This window comes from Triturus cristatus, chromosome 12, assembly GCF_964204655.1.
Source record: "Triturus cristatus chromosome 12, aTriCri1.1, whole genome shotgun sequence".
Lineage (NCBI taxonomy): Eukaryota > Metazoa > Chordata > Amphibia > Caudata > Salamandridae > Triturus > Triturus cristatus.
Window position 1 is genome coordinate 639,601,949 of NC_140595.1, and position 18,070 is coordinate 639,620,018.

The following is an 18,070-nucleotide window of genomic DNA, read 5'->3' on the forward strand; positions in this document are numbered from 1 at the left end:
GGTTGGACTGTTACCATGGGGCATCTACATGGCCCGCTCATAGCCACTGTCAGGAACCATGGACTCAACATAATTTCTTACGCCGATGACACCCATCTGATCCTCTCCCTCGCCAGTAGCAACTTCCACAATGGGACGAAGGCCATTACCCCCTGGACGAGAGACAGCTGCCTCAAGCTCAACTCAGACAAAACCGAACTAATCATCCTGGGTCCCACCCCCTCCACTTGGGACTACTCCTGGTGGTCTGCCGCACTAAGAACACCCCCGGACCATGCACGAAACTGCAGCATCATACTGGACTCCTCGCTCACCATGAACTGCCAGATCAATGCTGTCTCTTCATCCTGCTTTCACACACTTCGCCTGCTTCAAAATATTTTCTGGTGAATCCCCACCGACTCCAGAAAGACGGTCACCCACGCACTCATCAGCAGAAGACTCGACTATGACAACACACTCTACGCCAGAGTCACCCAGAAACTCCTCAAGAAACGGCAGAACATTCAAAACGCCGCAGCCAGACTCGTCCTCAACACCCCCGCCCCAGCCACATCACTGAACATCTGAGAGAACTCCACTGGCTCCTAGTCAACAAAAGGGTCCCCTTCAAGCTCCTCACACACATCTACAAAGCTGTCCATGATGCAGGATCTGCATACCTCAACAACCACTTCTTATTCTGAGCACCCACTAGACACCTCCGCTCCACCCATCAGGCCCTGGCTACTATCCCATGGATCCATAAGACCAGGGACAGAGGAAGGTCCTTCTCCAACATCGCCACCAAGACCTGGAAAACCCTGCCTCTCCAACTCAAGCAATCACCGTCACTGCCCCAATTCAGGAAGGACCTCAGCACCTGGCTCTTTGACTGAACCACAGTGCCTAGAGAGATCAACAGCCCCCCCCCCACCTCACCCAGTGCCTTGAGACCATTACGGGTGAATAGCCGCACTTGACAAGCATTTGATTGATTGATTGAGAGTCAAGACTGATTTGGATACAGCTGGGTCCAAGCTGGAATCGCATGGTGAGCAAAAAAATAATGGATTTAGGCCCAGATCTCTGTACTGGGGTAAATGTTTGGCAATGTTCAGCATTCCGTCCATCATCTTTTTGTATTGCTATAGTCACCCTAGGTGGAAAATGTATGTCCAGACGTGGGTCCTGTGCTTACTATGCCATTAGATTCAAGCTAGCCTTGCTGATGAGGGAAAATACTTTGAAACAGTTCCTAGTATACTTGTTTCTGGTCCAGGGAGGACCTGGCATGGCAGTTCAGACTGTACTGTTCCCATGGGGAGCAGGGTCAAGACTGATTTGCATATGGCTGGGTCCAATCTGGAATGGCATGGTGAGCAAAAAGAAAATTATTTATACCCAGATCTCTGTATTGGGGTGAATGTTTGGCCATGTTCAGCATTCTGTCCATCATCTTTTTGTGTTGTTATAGTCGCCCTAAGTGGGAAGAGTATGCCAAGCCGTGTGTCCCTTGCTCACTATGCCACTGGATTCAAGCTAGCCTGTCTGATAATAATAATAATCTGGCATTTGTAAAGCGCGCAGCTACCTACCAACGGAGGTGTCCCGGCGCTGTACTTATACCGCAGAGGAACCCATCCTGGCTTTCCCTGTGAAGTGTCCACTCCTGGGCACCCCCAAGGTGCAGCCAGGCATCCCCTGCGCTGTTGGGGCAAGCTATTGCCCAGAGTTGCAGAGTGGGACCCATGATTAGAATACGTACCGAGATGAGAAATATCAGGTCCGAGGAAATTAAGCCCAAGACCCGCCGAAGCGGGAATTGAACCCTTGTCTTGGGCCAGACCTCTGCATAAGGGTTTGCCGCTCTAACCATTGAGCCACACTTAGGAGCGCTATTTTGAAACCGGTCGCAGGATGCTTGTTTCCGGTCCAGGCAGGACCTGGCCTGGCAGTTCGGGTTGGACTGTTTCCATGAGAAGCAGGGTCAAGACTGATTTCCATATGGCTGGGTCTAAAATGGAATGACATGGTGAGCAAACAAATGAGGGATCTAGGCTGAGATCTCTGTATGACAATGTTCAACATTCTGCTTATCATCTTTTTGTGTTGTATTACAAATGTAGGACTCCATTGAGGAGTCTTACTTTCTGTGCCCCCCATGAGGGTACCCCTTGAAAAAGGGGAAAGGTGGTCCCAGGGTACTTTCAGGCATTCCCCCTGCCGGTGCCTGTAGTATCTCACAGCACCCACTTCCAGGATGATGTCTACTGCCCATTGAAATGTGAGGTTGAGTTGAAGTGTGTAGTGAAAGGTAGGTAGTCGGCTTCAAACAGCTGTTCTGCCTCTCACTAATGCGCTGTTCCCAAAGCAGGCTTAGGTTCGCACCTGCACTGGAAAGAGCACATTTGTTATAATATGCCACAATATCCGACTCTGTGCCCAGAGAACCGATTTAAGTGAGTGCTGCTGCACAAAGTGGCATAGTGTGCTTTATCCATATTACGGCCCCTCTTCTTTTGTGCAAATTATTTTGTCAGTCTGACTCTACAGTGTTTTATTGAACAGGGATTGACAGAAGGGATTCAGATTGTGTTTACTCTGCTCCTCTATGCAGATCTTACTTTGTTTGCTATGTACACATTCAGTTATAATTCCATTTTTGGTGTGACCGGTATTTGTGTTGGTTTATATCCTGGCTATTTACCCAGTATCATCAGGAGTCCATGGCGACATCACAATTATTATTGAAAAATATGAAGTATGGCAACATGTATACTATTCATTTGAGGCTATGATAGTATTTCATCTGGTCTGCATTTCTTCCCCAGACTTTTTCAACTCTATTAAAAATATCTATGTGTGTCACCATGGTTTGTTGGTTTGTCCCTTCTAGCATTCACAGGTGTGTTGCTTAGTCAATGAGATTCCGGAGGCTGTGAATCTCAAATTTCCCAGCCAAAAAAGCAGTGGGCAACAGGGTGAATGTGTGAGGTGATCAAGGTTTGGACAGGCTGTTCCCATGATAACCAGAGTCAGTACTTATGTGGGCCTCTGGAGCTGATTTAGAGTTTGACATACAAATACTCGATTGGAATGCTAACACAGTACCCCGTCTACCAAACTCAAGGTTAGCCAGCCCGAATTTGAGTCAGGCAGAATGCAATTTTTAATAGAGTAAAGTTTACTGTTGGTGTAACATTTCGCCAACAGGCCTACAGAGTAGATGCTACCATCCAACCATCTACCCTATTTACAGAGAACTGTCAGATGGCTTTTGTTTTACTTTCCCTCACTGCCAGGATATACCTGGTGGTGAGGGACATTAAAAAAAAAAAAATTACCCAAACATCAAGGGAGAAAACACCCATGGTGTGGGTATCATTCGTTTTTTGTTTCTTCAAAAACAAACCCACGCTTTGGGAGTTTGTTTTGAACAGTAGAAACTTTGGAAAAGTTTAATGGCCAGAAGTCATGTTTGACAAAGCCACCCATCAAACTTTTCCTGTAGTGACAGGAACCGCCATGATGGCAATTCCTACCAATCTGTAGAGAGTACCATAGGGCTGGTGGGCATATATAAATTTAGCAGGCGGAGAAGAGGCAGTAAATTCCACCAGCCACACGGACATCTCTATACAATAAAGACAGGAGTTTGGCTACGTGCCACACTTGTCTTTATTGTTACAACTGGGGCAGTGATGAAGTTTAAGATTAGCTTACGCCATCTGACTGTCCCCTTGGAGATAGTCAACCCAGCTATATATTTACACAGCACGGCCATCTGTATTGCTGAGTCCTGCCACAGATGAAACAGCCACACAAGTAAGCAGACATCCATTCTCAAAATCAGATCTGTCACTAGTGACTCTGCTTCTTTCAAGGATGAAGTTATTTTACTGATCTTCTCCCATCGATTGGGACAGGGACCCTCAAAATGGATCCTAGGTGGCTTAATTACTTTACCTAGGGTGTGGACAAGAGACGTTCCACAATGTCAGGATTATGTGGGTTATGTGTGAGGGCTTGTCCCTACTGTGTCTCTCCCAGATCCATTAAAATGTGTGGTAATTCCTACCACCCCTGTGAGAAAAACTTTGGCTTGCAACCTGTCTGTATGCCGTATTCACTTGACATAGGAATAGTATCCTACTTATTTCGGGGCCAGCCCATTATGTTAGGGGCCCTATAGTGGTAACCTGCATTGCCTCATACATTACTGTCTTGCAAGAATTTAGTTGGTCAAAAATTAAAATAACTTGTAATCAGTTTCAGTTACTTCCGAACCTGCAGGGATGGTACAGGATCTGGAGGCCCTTGAAGAAGATGCATGGTGGTGACTTGAGTGAGCATAGTTCTGGGCCATTTAGCCCTTTTTTCTGTGCAGATGCATTCCCATATATTGAGAAGGCCTCTCTCCGACTCTCTGGAACTGGTGGAAACTCAAATCTAAGTGCCCTACCTTCAATCTTAACTAATTTTTCGGGTCCTCTAATAATAAATTAGTTCTCTAACTGCTGTTACCCGCCCCCTCGGAATTAAGAGGCCACTTGTATTGGGAGCCTAAGAGGATACATTTGTGGAAATGTATTTTTTCTTGGGTTTTTTTCTGGCACAAATATTGCCCCTAGTGTCTTCAAGTCATATGATGAATTAAAGTTGCAACTACAGCAGGAGAGGAAAGACTGTTTCATTGAACACGAAGGGACGCTTTTGTTAAGCGGTGCCTTGAAATGTCAATGCTTCTAAATAGCTCCTTCAGCTGCGTGACAGCCATTTCCATGCAGAAACTGTGCAAAGATTTTCAGCATAACTGCATTAATATCATTTTTGCCAGTTGGGTGTGTTCTCCTTAAACTGAAGAATTGGGAATTTCATGGTGTTTTTTGTAATTTGTTGCCAAAATTAGGTGGCACCATAAGGTTTCCACCTTACCTCGACTTGTCAAATTTCTAGTGTTGTTTCCAACAAGGGAGAGACTGATAAGGCAACTAATCTGCCCCAACTCTACTTGCCCACTGAAGGCAGCTTCACCTTTGAAGCTCACCTTTTGGGCCACCACCCTGAGTGGCTTGCTGCAAGGGGGAGGTAAGACCTCCCTCTTTTGCAGGCTACTAATGTTCCTAATTCTGGTGGTCATTCACACTACTCCCCAGGAGAGCAAAAAGCTGTCTGGTGACCAGCAACCGTGTGAGGTCACTGGACAAGCTGGGCTACAGTGTGGCAACTTTCTCAAAGTTGCCTTTCTTTAAAAAAGTGACATTAAATTCGACCGGGACATCAAGTCTGGCTTAATTCCACGATTAATTTGATTTATTGAAGTACCCATTTTAGAAGTCCATTCTAAAGTGAGGGGTTAGCCGGTAGCTCTGACCCCGGTAACTCTGTGATAACCAATCGGGCTACTAACTTTTCCACATTAAAACAACTGTTTGGAAGTGTTGCTGTCAGGGCAGATTAAAAGCATGTGTCATACTTAATAATATATAGGGTCCTTGTCTCAGGGTTCCATGGGCCTTCCATAGGGTAGACTTTCATTTATTATTAAGAGACGTGTGGGCTTTGCCATTAGTTTAAGGGCCTCAGTGACATGCTGGGAGTGATTTTGTACTTGGTCCCACACTGGGTAGCATAACCAGTGCTGCAGCCCTGGGAGGGCACCCTGTCTTACATGCCCTGGGTACCCTTGGTACCAAATACTAGGGACTTATAAGTAAGTCAGCTAATACCAATTGGGAGTAGCCAATTCATCATACACTTTGTAAGGGTTAGGAACACTGGCACTTAGGTCGGGTTTGCAGGCCTTGGTGTACTCCCAGCAGCATCAGTCCAAAACTTTGGGGGTGATCATGCAAAAAGAGTTATTTCCTTACAATATGCATCAACAGTAGGCAGCATGGCAAGAGTAATGTTGGTCTGGATTTAAGAATATTGGATTGAGAGAATATGTTTTCGTCCCCTATGAGCATGTTTCATTGTATTTTTATAACTGAGTTTAGAAAGTTGACCCAAACAGCTAATTGTTACGTTTCCCCAAGGATTTGAGCCTCTTGAGGGCTTCAGTCTTTCCTAAATTTCTAATTTAGGAACCAGTCTCATTTGGAGAAAAAATAAACTTCATTAAGCCCTCCCTTTAATATGACAGAGATTATTGAATGCATGCTACAGATGGGTTTAATGTTATTAAAGTAGATACATCGTAAATTGCTCATCTCACAATGTGAGTGTTATTTAGGATTACCACCTGGCCGTTTGTTACAGCCTTGCATGTTTGTAAAGCTGATATCTGGAGTATGGGTAAATGGCAAACTACAAACTGTAGATTAATGGTGTTTAGACATAGGGACGATGTTAAGTCTATGGATGTTGACGTATTTTCTAACTGACATACAAGTTAGTAGTCTCCATTAAGATGTTAGAGCCATTGTTGGTGCTGATTGTCAAGACTAAATTAAGGATAGCATTGGAGAAAATGAGAAAATGATGCTGCAAGCCCATGTGGACGGTCTCATGGCCATAGAAGTGGCCTAAAAAGAAAATAAGCTGCGCTTGGGGACAAGGAGGGAATGAGAAAATAAAAATTAAATTAATTAATTAAAAGATCGCGTTCCCGGTTCTGTCCCCTCGCACACTTTCCTTTCTCTGCTGTTCTAAAAACAATTCTATACAGCATCCATCTTAGACACAGCATCCATTTTAGAATTCACTTCAGTTTGCCCAGGGTCAGCCAGTTCACGTATCTCCTCAAGCTGCCCCTTGTTTTCAGTCAGTTACACCCATGCATTTTTGTGGTTAGGCCGACTCTGAGAAATGGCCCACCAGTCTTCCCTTTTTCTGAGAAAAGAAGTTTATCTCGTATCTCTCCGAAGCCAGCTGGCCTAAGACTCACTGGGGCCACGCAGATTGTCACATATTTCAGTTCCCTCCAAGGTTGTCTGTTCATGACCCACACACCACACCCTTATCTCTCAGGCACACAAGCTCCCCCACCCTCTGATAGCCTCCCCTCAAACTACATCCTTGAAAAGTATGTGCTATCTGTGTTTTGCTTATGCGCCTTGAGCAATGCTGATTTGCAAAGACATTTGCTACGAAGAAGGAGTGCTCCTCCCAATGACTTGCAAAATGCTGTGTAAATGTATAAAAGCTGTACTCTGTGAATAAAGCTTCAGACCACTCCTGAACCTGCTGAGGTGATGGAGCTCTCCCTTAACTCGAGTTAATGAATAAAGGCCCATTTAACTCGCACACCACGGACTCCTCAGTTCATTATTTTATTGGTATTGTTAATTTATAGAAATTCCGATCTGGTAATTAATTTATTTACCACAATGGGATTGACTCTTTGATTAGTTGTACAAGTCTCAGCCTGTAAAGCAGATGGTCATAGAGCAATAGGAACCACATAAATGGTTAATTTGGTGGTTAAGGGTGTAATAATAACACATATCCACATATATGGCTTGAAGCAGTCTTGTATGCATTATAGTGTCCTTGGCTGTGTCTGATGTGTGCTGTTGTTTTAGGGTCGTGTGTTACTTCTGAGATTTCTTGTTGAGTTGAGATAGATGAACTGATTTAATTTTATAATTAGTTGTGTGTGTTTTGAGAAAAACAATTTAGAGCCAAATAAAGGGGATACTCAAACATTACATTATAGATACACAGATTTCCTACCAGTCCATTAGTGAAAATCACCAATAAAAGGGTATTGAGTGAGTTGCGTGTTACATACCCATTCAAGCAAGGAAAGGACATGAAACTTAGGTCATTGGGTGTTCGTGGCGGTCTTGATGCCAGCTGAAAAAGATGTAGAAAACTGTCCACCAGCTGTGAGTCTTAGGACATACAATGCAGTGAGGTTGGTGATGAATCATTGAATTATACCCTTCTGAGGGTGGGTAGTTGGTGGAGAAATTAGTGATAAGCAGGTAGTGGGATTTTGGGGAATCTTAAGGATGAAGAGATGGATTCAAGGGAGGTTAAACTATGTGCAGGGCCACTGGAATTATGTGGCAGGTGAGGGCCAAATTATGCAGTATTACTTAATTATTTTGTACTTTTTACACTTGTTAACACTGTCTAGCCATTTTAACACCCAAATATAGCAATAAGCAACAGAAAGGTGACCAGTCCTCCTTTGCAAAAGGCCTTCCACTGCGCTGCAACATGTGCCGCTGTGTTTTTACAAAATTTTGAACCATTTGTAACTTAACAAATATTTTGTTTCTAGCTTAAGATGCAGATTATGCAGCAGATGATGGAATAATGTGGAAAATGCAGCAAATCTATAACTATGCGAAAATCGCCGCAGCCGCAGAATTGCATAATTCAAGTGGCCCTGACTATATGATATAGGAGGTAGCAGAGTAGAGACCAATGGCCCTACAGTAATGTGCCACCCGTAAAGTTACATTAAGTGCTACGTGCAAATGTACATCAAAACTGAACTATTTGCAAAAAGTCCGAAGCCTTAAATGGGTACTGTGCTTAGCTTTGCCGAATCAACCAATTTTTAACTTACGGTGATTTCTACCGGTCCCTCTTAGCAGACCTAAATCTAGCGTAAGCCAATATCTGTCAATGTTACTCAATGATGACCTTCCATGTGACACAGTATTAACTAACTGACATATCCCAGTGTTTCTTAACCTTTTGACTTCTGTGGATCCTTACTTAATCATTATTGGAACACAGGGACCCCCACTGGATCATTACTGGAACCCAGGGACCCCCGTTGAGTGATTACAGGCAGTCAAGAACCACAGTTTAATCGTTTTTGTTGATTTGAACCAGAAAACAATACACAAAATATACAGAGCAAACAGTCATCAAACAAAGACACAAATGACAAAATATATTTTTTAATTCCCAAACAAATATAAAACAAATTAAAATGTTTATTTCAATTGGAAGGTTGGAGTGTTTCTAAATTTAATTGAGGACAATCATTGTCCATACTGTATTCTGTTTCATGCACTTGCAGTGCTCCCATTATTCAATCTGAGGAACCTAACTTAATTCTTAGCCTCCAATCTGAAATTCCTTTGCATTTACAGAATATTTTAAAATGTATATATTTTGCTTCTTTATTAATATACACTTCATTAATCTGTTCATATTATTTAATTTTCCAAGTAGCCGACCCCCTGAATAGGCTTTACGGACCACAGCTTAAGAACCACTGAAGTATCATAATGAAGTTGTCATCTAAGACCTGCCGAACACATGCTTGTCTCTGCAACATGTACATTAGCCAGTTCTGCATTCTTATTGGCATTGTTCTGTGGTAAGCACCAGGCATAATACATTTACAAAGAGGTAGTGTTAGTTGTTTAGTATGTGAAATTCTTAGGGCACAACAGAAGCTTGCAATCAGGAGGACAACAAAGGTGAATGGGGTACATTAGTACGTCAACACTGATTACATAAGCAGATTAATAAAATACTTAAGTCTAAAAATATGCCCATGCCTGTCCTAAAGCTGACAGTGGGCACCTGCATGCCTGAGGTATAATTCCTTCTTAAAGATGAAAATGTTTTATCTGTGTTTTAAGTGCACCCTCAATTGATTTGTACACACTGTTTTTATCCAGATGAATGAATGGCAAATGACCTAATATGTTTATTTGTCTCCTTTTTTGTTCCCCCAGTGTGGCAATGGTGCTCTTGTGGACAGCGGGGGACACCTTCAAGACAGCCTACTTCATCATCAACGAATCTCCAGCCCAGTTTTGGCTCTGCGGTACTTTGCAGATTTGTATCGACATTGCAATACTTATCCAGGTTTATGCCTACGATCTCCAGACACATTCCAAATATGGCTAGGGAGGGTGGACGGAATCCTTCCAAGCCGCCCGAAAAAGCCAGAGATGGACCACCAGGAGCATGTTTCTAGCACTACTATTTATGTGTATTTCCTGGTTCCCAAAAGGAAAGACGGTCAAATGTCAGATTGATAGGTCAACACTTTGGTATATTATATTGTATTTTATTAATTTATATTTTTCTCAGTTTCATTATTTCTCAAGTTCTAAATCTACCATCTTTAAGTAATACAGTCTTTCCCCTAATGGTTGGACCACCATGCCCTTGTTGCCTTACCATCCTTCGTAGCAGAACATTATCAGTACGTGCATAATACAGTTTGAAATTCAGGCAAGATATCATTCTTCTGAGAAGATATTTCATCTTCCTTTTCTCATATTAGAACCAGGCATTAGAAAGGCACTTGATAGAGTTATATGGTTCAACATATATATATATATAATATACAGGTATTTTTCTGCTAGTGTATAAACACTAGATTAATGAAAGATACACTGGTTCATTCCCTCTCTCTGGGTAATGACGCCCTCTTTTTTACCACTTTCACTTCAGTGGTCTCACCCATCAGCCCACCTGCTTTACCTGTTTAGTCTGCATCAATCAAGGATGTGTATAGGATAGTGTGATGCTGCAGCGATAGGTCCACATTTAACCACCAGCTCTCAAATCCTCATACACATTTTCAACTTCATTCATAAGGCTCATGATCAGTTGGTTATAGTCAGTGTCATTCTTTGAGATCACACCTTCCTTGCCTTGTATTAACAGCAAATGTTTTCTTTTTGCTGGTGCCCCAGTCATTCTTGTTCATACGCACATGGCCCTAGACCCTAAGTCTACCACATATCTCAAATATGAACCTCCAGCCCTTTCCAACTCAACTTTTATCAGGCAAAGAGCACTGTGCCTTACTGGAATGCCTATCCAAACAACTTATAGCAAGGTACTAAATGCCAAAATGCCTGAGACAGGCCACACTAAGGTCTGCAAATTGTAAGGCCAAACCTTCAGTCCTCTTTGGAAGGCACATCTTCAAAACTTTAACATCTGTTCTTCCAAAAGCCAAAGCATTTATCAATGAAAAGCCCTTTGAGTGTTCCTCTCCAGCACCTGCTTTGGCTGTTGGCATATGAATACATAAACCTGTTAGAGAGAGGCACCTGTTAGAGAGAGGATGCATGAGATCTTAGCTGTAGACATTGTGTAGATAGGAGTGGAGATAGTCATATACCACTGAGAGACTTTCCCTGGCCTTTCCTCTCATCTCTCAAAAAGGGTGCATCGATTTATAACTGTCAAGCCTTAGTTCTTCTCAGATGCGACACACTGTCGACTCCCTCACATCTGTCTTCTTCCTTTTCATTTTTAAATCTCATGCTTTCGCAACTTTCTTTCCCACTCATGCTACCTTCCTCCCTCCCTCCCTACCTGCCAACCAGATGAAACAGATTGTCTAACAACAATGCACTATCACTCTGTCTGATGAGGTGCTAGATTATTTTGGTAACAATTCCATCCGCAGACCTCCTTTCTCATTCCCTCATCTTGTAACCTTGCTTTCCCAGCTTCTTTTCTCTCTTTTACATCTCTCCTGTTCCTTCTCATTGTTTTGGGGTGACCCGAGATTAGCACAAAACGCTATACAAATAACCAGCATGACTACACCGGCTCACAGTCAAATAAAGCATTTGAGTGGTGAACAACCAAATTATTAAATTCATCAGTGACTATGCCAGGCTAGATGATAATCAGGCAGGTTCTGTGCATTTCATGGCAGCAGCCGTGGCCAATATGTTGAGACTGAGTCAGGACAAGGGAGGATTTGTTGCCCTTGTCCTGTTAGATTTATCTGCAACATTTGACACAGTTTCAATATGATATTAGTTTTACAGCTAGAGAACACTGGACTAAGAGATCAAGGCTTAGTATGGCTCACCTCCGTTCTTGATTGTCGTGATCAGACGGTCATTCTACCTCTCTACACTTCTAAGTTTGTTAATATTGAGTGTAAAGTTCTGTATGGGCCATCATTGTTTAACATTTATGTTGCAATTCTGACCCATTTAATAAGATCTTAGTAGCTCTAATGTATGACATATGTGGATGACCATCAAATTATTTTCATTGTGAGTGGTGACTCAGACATGGCAAGGTTAAATTTTAGCACTTGCTGAAGTAGTCTCCTGGATGAGAACCAACTGTCTTCTGATAAGTGCCGATAAGGTAGAGGTCTCCTTAGGGGAAGAAAGAACAATGTGATTGCAGTATTGGTGGCCAACCCCCTTAAGAAAATGTCCAGATCCAGTAAAGGAAATCAGAGTCCTGGGCTTCATTTGTGACAACAACTTTGATTATAACAGCCAAATAGCAAAATTGCCTGCAACCTGTTTTCTGCTTTTACAAGTTTTGCGTAAAATATTACGTTTCTTACCGGGTGAGCAAACGTTTGCTGTCATCGGAGCAATAGTGGTCTTTCACCTTGATTACCGCAACACCTTACATTTTGCTTTGCCAAAAGGTACATCGAAAAAGCTTTATACTATCCAAACTTTGGAGCTTCAGAGTGATGCTGAGAATTTCCGTTCCATTTTGGCGTCACATCATCTTGTCTAACTTCTTTGGCTGCCAACTTTATATCCTTGTGTATTTGCCATAAAGCCATGTATTGTAGACTAATATCGATGAGAATCACCAGAAAGGAATGGGGTGAAAATAGCATTTTTTAATGCAGCATTTACTCTTTGCAATGCATTCCCTAGCCAAGTTCAGAATTTTGAGGATCACTTGATATTCAGGATATTGTGTAGTACTTAATGGTTTATTGCAGCTTTGGAGGGTTTTATCCATTGGTACATACATTCAGTCTTAGTGACAGGATGACTAATTTGGCAGGAGCGCACTTTACATAATATAATAACATAATGTGTGAGTACCCACCAATTGCCACAAACCCTTGTGCATGAAAATACTTTTTTCTGGAAGACAAGCTTACATGCAGGTATTGTGCAAAAACTCACCCGCGTTAAAAACCTATCACTCAGATAAGAGCCCTAAGCTAAAGAAAGAAAAGCTAGTTCCTTAAAAGTCCACGTTCCTGCTCTGTATCTCCATCCCACCATATATTATTATTGAACGCCTGCTGGCAATAATGTAACTACTGAAAACATACATCTTCAAAAAATCTGCAGTTGCACAACATTCAAGCCTAATGTAAAGAATTTTGTCAGAAAATACAATACTTAAACCTAATGATGTGCATTAAACCCCATCAGTGAATACAATATGCCTAAATAAATATATTATTGGTAAGGTAGTTCATAGGGACAAGTTATTCAAGTGAGAATAACTTTAAATGACCCAATATTTCAACTTGGTCAGAGTAGGTGTAAGTTCACAAAGTGAGGTTCGTGACCAGAAAATGTTTGCGATTGCTACTGCAGGAATTTTTAAAACAGATAAATACAATATTGCTTTAGCTGGATTTTGGATTGAGGGAGATCATGCTACTAATTGTTGCTATTTTGCCTGGAAATCAACTTCAGATATCAGAGAAATCTCATATTTATGAATCTATGGTACCCCTTGGGGAGACATAATTTCACATCACAGAAAATGTGGATAACATTCTATGATCTATGAGTTACCAGAATTTCTTTCAAGAATGTGCTTTTGACATGTAAAATCTATTCGGGATTTTGTTATACTTCCTCTTTCTATCGTCTTCATTTTACATACCATACCCGTTCACCCTCAAGACCCTTCCTCCCCACCATCCTCAATCAAAAAACATGATGTGAACCTGTTTTCTACAGTGTTTGACATGTTGGAAGAAAAAGGTTCAGAACCCAACTTCATCAGATAAGGTCATTGCTTAAACTTCATAGGCTCATTTAAATTCATCCATGAAATTTATGGATACTGTTTTTCTAAAATGATATTTAACACACCGACTCTTACACTCGTCACTGATTTCATGCATATGTCCTAATCAGGTCAAAATCGAGTCTATGAGTTCAAAATTGAACCATCACACATAGAACTCAAAGAACACATTGCTCATATAATGTATATCTATGCAAATGGCTTTGGGTAAAAGCAATCTATAACGAATTGTTATTTTTCAAGAGAGATTAATATATATCTCTTTCTGCAGTGTTGTTTGCAAATATTCACTAATGCTATTAAATTAAAACCAAACGTATTAAATGCTACTGCCTCTTGTGAGGTGTAGGTGATATTAGAGAAGCAGTACATTAAAATGTAATTTATTGTGTCACAACCAGAAATGTGCAGTTTTTGTGTGCCTGACCGATTTTCTGCAGGTTTAGAAAGTCGTAGCTCGCTGTTTTCAGTTCAACTTGTCTATATGTTAAAATTCTCACTCACAATTGCTATACGGTAAGCCCAGGTTATCATCTGTAGTTGAGTGATATAATTGATCTGTTGTCAAGTTAAAGTGCCAGATCTCCACTCTCAAGTCTGGAAAATTGGTCATTATATAAGACATCTGTGCCTGATCCCAGCAAGGCAATCAAATAGACCGGATGGTATGAGGGGCTGCAACAGTGCTGACACTTCAATAGTAGGTATAACACCTGTTCTGCTGTATGTCCATAGTCAACTCAACTGATAGGCTCACTAGACTGGCCAGAAAAAGCAACACCATCCACTGGAGCCAGGAATGCGATTAGAACTGTTGATATCACACTTGCCATTAGGAACATTGTCCTCAGTTATCCAAGTTCAGGACCAAAGTGAAGTCCCTTTAACCTGCAAATGCAAGACCTGAAACACATTTGTAGCCCCACGTCTTTAACTGTTCATCTCGACATGACATGGTCTGTTGAATTCTATTCCAATCAAACTGTATAGGGGAGCACTGTTGCAGTCCATGATTTACCTGATCTTCTGTATAATGATGAATTTCTGTCTCTTTCTCCATTTGCTGTTGTCCATAGTTTACCTAGACGTAGCAGTAAAATAAGTTTAGTAGTATGTTTCTTTGACATTTTACCATAAATCATATAATTGTGTGTAGATAGTTGATGGCTGTGATGAAATAGGTCTCTTATTGTTTATTTACTTCACAAACAACGTAAGATGTAATTTATAACTATACCATAAAACATGCATTTTATCAGGATTAATGATTGCTGTGATAACATGCAGCCAAATTAGGGCATCAAAGTTAGATTAGTTTACACTATCAGTACAAGCTATGACTTTATGCGTATGTGTAATATCTTCAATTTGTGTTATTTATTTAAAACAAAAATATTTTCCTTTGTACTATTATCAAATACAGACACTGAATGTTATAAGATTTATGTCAAGCCAAATGTACACAATGTATCTCAAAACGTGTAAAAGACGTGCCTTTATCATCTAACACTCCATTGCTTAATTGTGGCTACTGGCAGGGGTGAAAAGTTCAATTTTTACCACTGTGAACCAATGAAATGAAACATTTGTGAAGCAGTGTCTATGTCATGCAATCATGTACCAATAGCAAGTGAAAGCCATCATGTACCATTTTTTATAGAATGCTATTAAGTGCCAACATCTATAGAATTCAACCAAGTGCAAATGGTTATGGAATTAAATTATCTACAAATGTAGATAGGATCTCATGTACTGATGCCTGCATTGATTACCATAGCTTACTGCCGCGATTTGACAAACTCCCCAGAACTATATTGTATTTGGGATTGTAAGGAGTATAATTGGAGGCGATGTAAGAGCAGCATTCACCAGTGAGAATCTTCTTGTGGGAGATAATGGGAAACTGCTGCGTTTGTTCAGTTCACTTCCTCTCTTCAGTGTGTTTCTGCTTCATGGTTAAATAATAGGTCACTTTCTAATTGTATTTTTAATAATTTATTAATCTGCTCATAGGATGTGTTTCCATCAGTGTTAACCTTTGTGTTAAATAAAAGATAATTCTATGCTTATTTGTGTTCTCTACTGCAGTACGCATTTTTCTTTTAAATATCTTTCACTGTACTTAATAGTAAATTAGCAAGATTGTTGTATGTTATTTTTAAAATACTACTGCACCAACATACCGCTACGTTGACACCACTTCTTTGACCTAGAATTCTATTTATTAATTATGTATACAGTGTATTTAACTAATACATCAACAGTACTAAATTATTATTAGACCCATATCGCTCCTTAAAAGAACTCCAAACCTACCCTTACCCTAATCCTGATCCTCATCCTCACACTTTCCATAGCAGTTAGTCTAACCCTCGTCAAAATGGCTATTGGAGCATTCGATTTCGCAGAGAAAAACAAAACTGACTTCGGAATGATCCTTCTAGACGCCGAAAAGGCGTTTGACCGCGTCAGGTGGGAATTCCTATGGGCCGTATTGGCTAAGATTGGTTTAGGGGTACAGTTTCGGTCCTGGGTACAGGCTCTATACTGTAACCCTCAGGCCAAGTTGTCTTATATGGGGTCCCGATCAATACCATTTCGGATATTGTGTGGAACTAGGCAGGGATGCCCCCTGTCAACGTTACTTTTCGCCCTATACATAAAGCCATTTTTACGCACCTTACAATCCTGCACGCATATTAAACCACTGGAATCTGGGATTTCCAAACTTAAGATCACGGCATACACTGACGATACAGCGGTTTATGCAATCAATCCAAGCGAGGCCGTGATAAGGATTAAGGAAGAAGCTGAGAAATATGGCAATGTTTCAGGCTGTAAATTGAATGCTAACAAAACTCAGGTACTTACTACGGCCAGGATTCAAAAATCTATTACTGGGGCTTGTACAACTGTGACGTATTTGGGGGTAAAGATAATAGCCAAAGTTAATCAGATCGTTGACTTAAATTACGTACCACTCGTAAATGCAACTATCAAACTGTTCAAAACTTGGCATAGGCTTCCTCTAGGACTGCTTGGCAGATGTAATTTAATTAAAATGAAAATACTCCCTAAGTTCAAATATTTGTTTCGATCGATTCCTTTAAAAGTTCCTAATATATATTTTTTTAAACTTGAGGGGATTTGTAGCTGCTTTATTTGGGGCTATAAAAAACCTAGGAGAGCAATTGAGCTGCTGAAATCTCCATTTGAACAAGGCAGACTTGGCTTTCCGGATTTAAAAATGTATTTCTGGGCTTCCTTTACGGGTCGTTTCCGTTGTCTGCTGGGTCTGGGTCAGACAGACTCAGTGTTTGATTTCATTTTAGGAAACCAGAGGGACATGTTTTTATATGGAATAAGGGACCCAAACTATTTCAAGGGAGTGAAGTTTAAGACTGTCAGAGATACCGTATATATTTGGAGAGATATGGCCGCTAGGTGGAAATTACCAATATTCCACGAAAAATTTCCATTATGGGGGAATCCTCTGCTCCCTGAGGTGTTTCAGGACCAAGCAGGCAAATCTTGGGTGAAGTATGGAGTTACTTGCTTGGGAGAAATGTACAATGAGAGAGGAATCAAATCATTCGAAAATTTGCGCCTAGCATATAAACTTCCTGCTCATTTTTTCTTTAAATATCTACAGATTAGAGATTATTTGGTTCCTAATTTGGCAGTAACAGAAATAATGCATTCAAGCATCTGGGACTGTATATATGGAGGGAAAACCAAATCTTTGATAGGGCTAATGTATGAATATTTACATAGTTTTAGATCAGATGGTAGCGAGAAATTAGCAGAGCGCTGGAGCCAAACCCTGGGTATAGCGGTTTCATCTAGAATGATCAAACAAGCCTTAGGTTACGTTAAGGATTCGGTTCACTCTGCTAGTTTGCAACTTCAGCAACTTCGTACTACCTGTATGCTGTATTATTCCCAGGCTAAAATAGCTAAATGGGCTCAGGGTAATATGACGGGGGATAAGATAAACTGCCCTAAATGTGGACTATATGCTGCTAATCTGCTACATATGTTTTTTGCATGCCCAGTATTGAGGTGTTATTGGCAAAAAATGGAACATCTACTCCTGTCTAAACTTGGGCTGGATCATCCACTTACTGATCTTGAAATTATGTTGGGGTATAAGGAGGGTAATCCAGCTGCCGCACCCCTCTTCTCAATCCTGATGGCTTCTGCTAGACTGGCTATTGCCAGGGTATGGGTCTCCTCGGCACCGCCCTCGGTCGAGGAATGCTGGGCTATCATTAGAGAAATTTATGGCTTAGAGGCAGCCTTGGCGAAGGCAAGGGGAATTCGCTCCTTAGCCAAGTTAGAAGCGCTATGGAGACCTATGGTTTTGGATGGAATAACT

The 18,070-nt window shown here is 41.2% G+C and overlaps 1 protein-coding gene across 1 annotated transcript in view; it reads left to right on the forward strand.

Annotated features, from left to right (window-relative positions):
* The window catches only part of LOC146776459 (solute carrier family 66 member 2-like), a 172,549-nt gene extending 161,660 nt beyond the window's left edge, over window positions 1–10,889 (forward strand). The window contains exon 5 of the mRNA XM_085638538.1: window positions 9,636–10,889. Within this exon, the coding sequence (XP_085494664.1) occupies window positions 9,636–9,810 (175 nt within the window). The 3' untranslated portion in view covers window positions 9,811–10,889. The remainder of the gene's footprint in view (window positions 1–9,635) is intronic.
* Window positions 10,890–18,070: the final 7,181 nt, after the last annotated feature.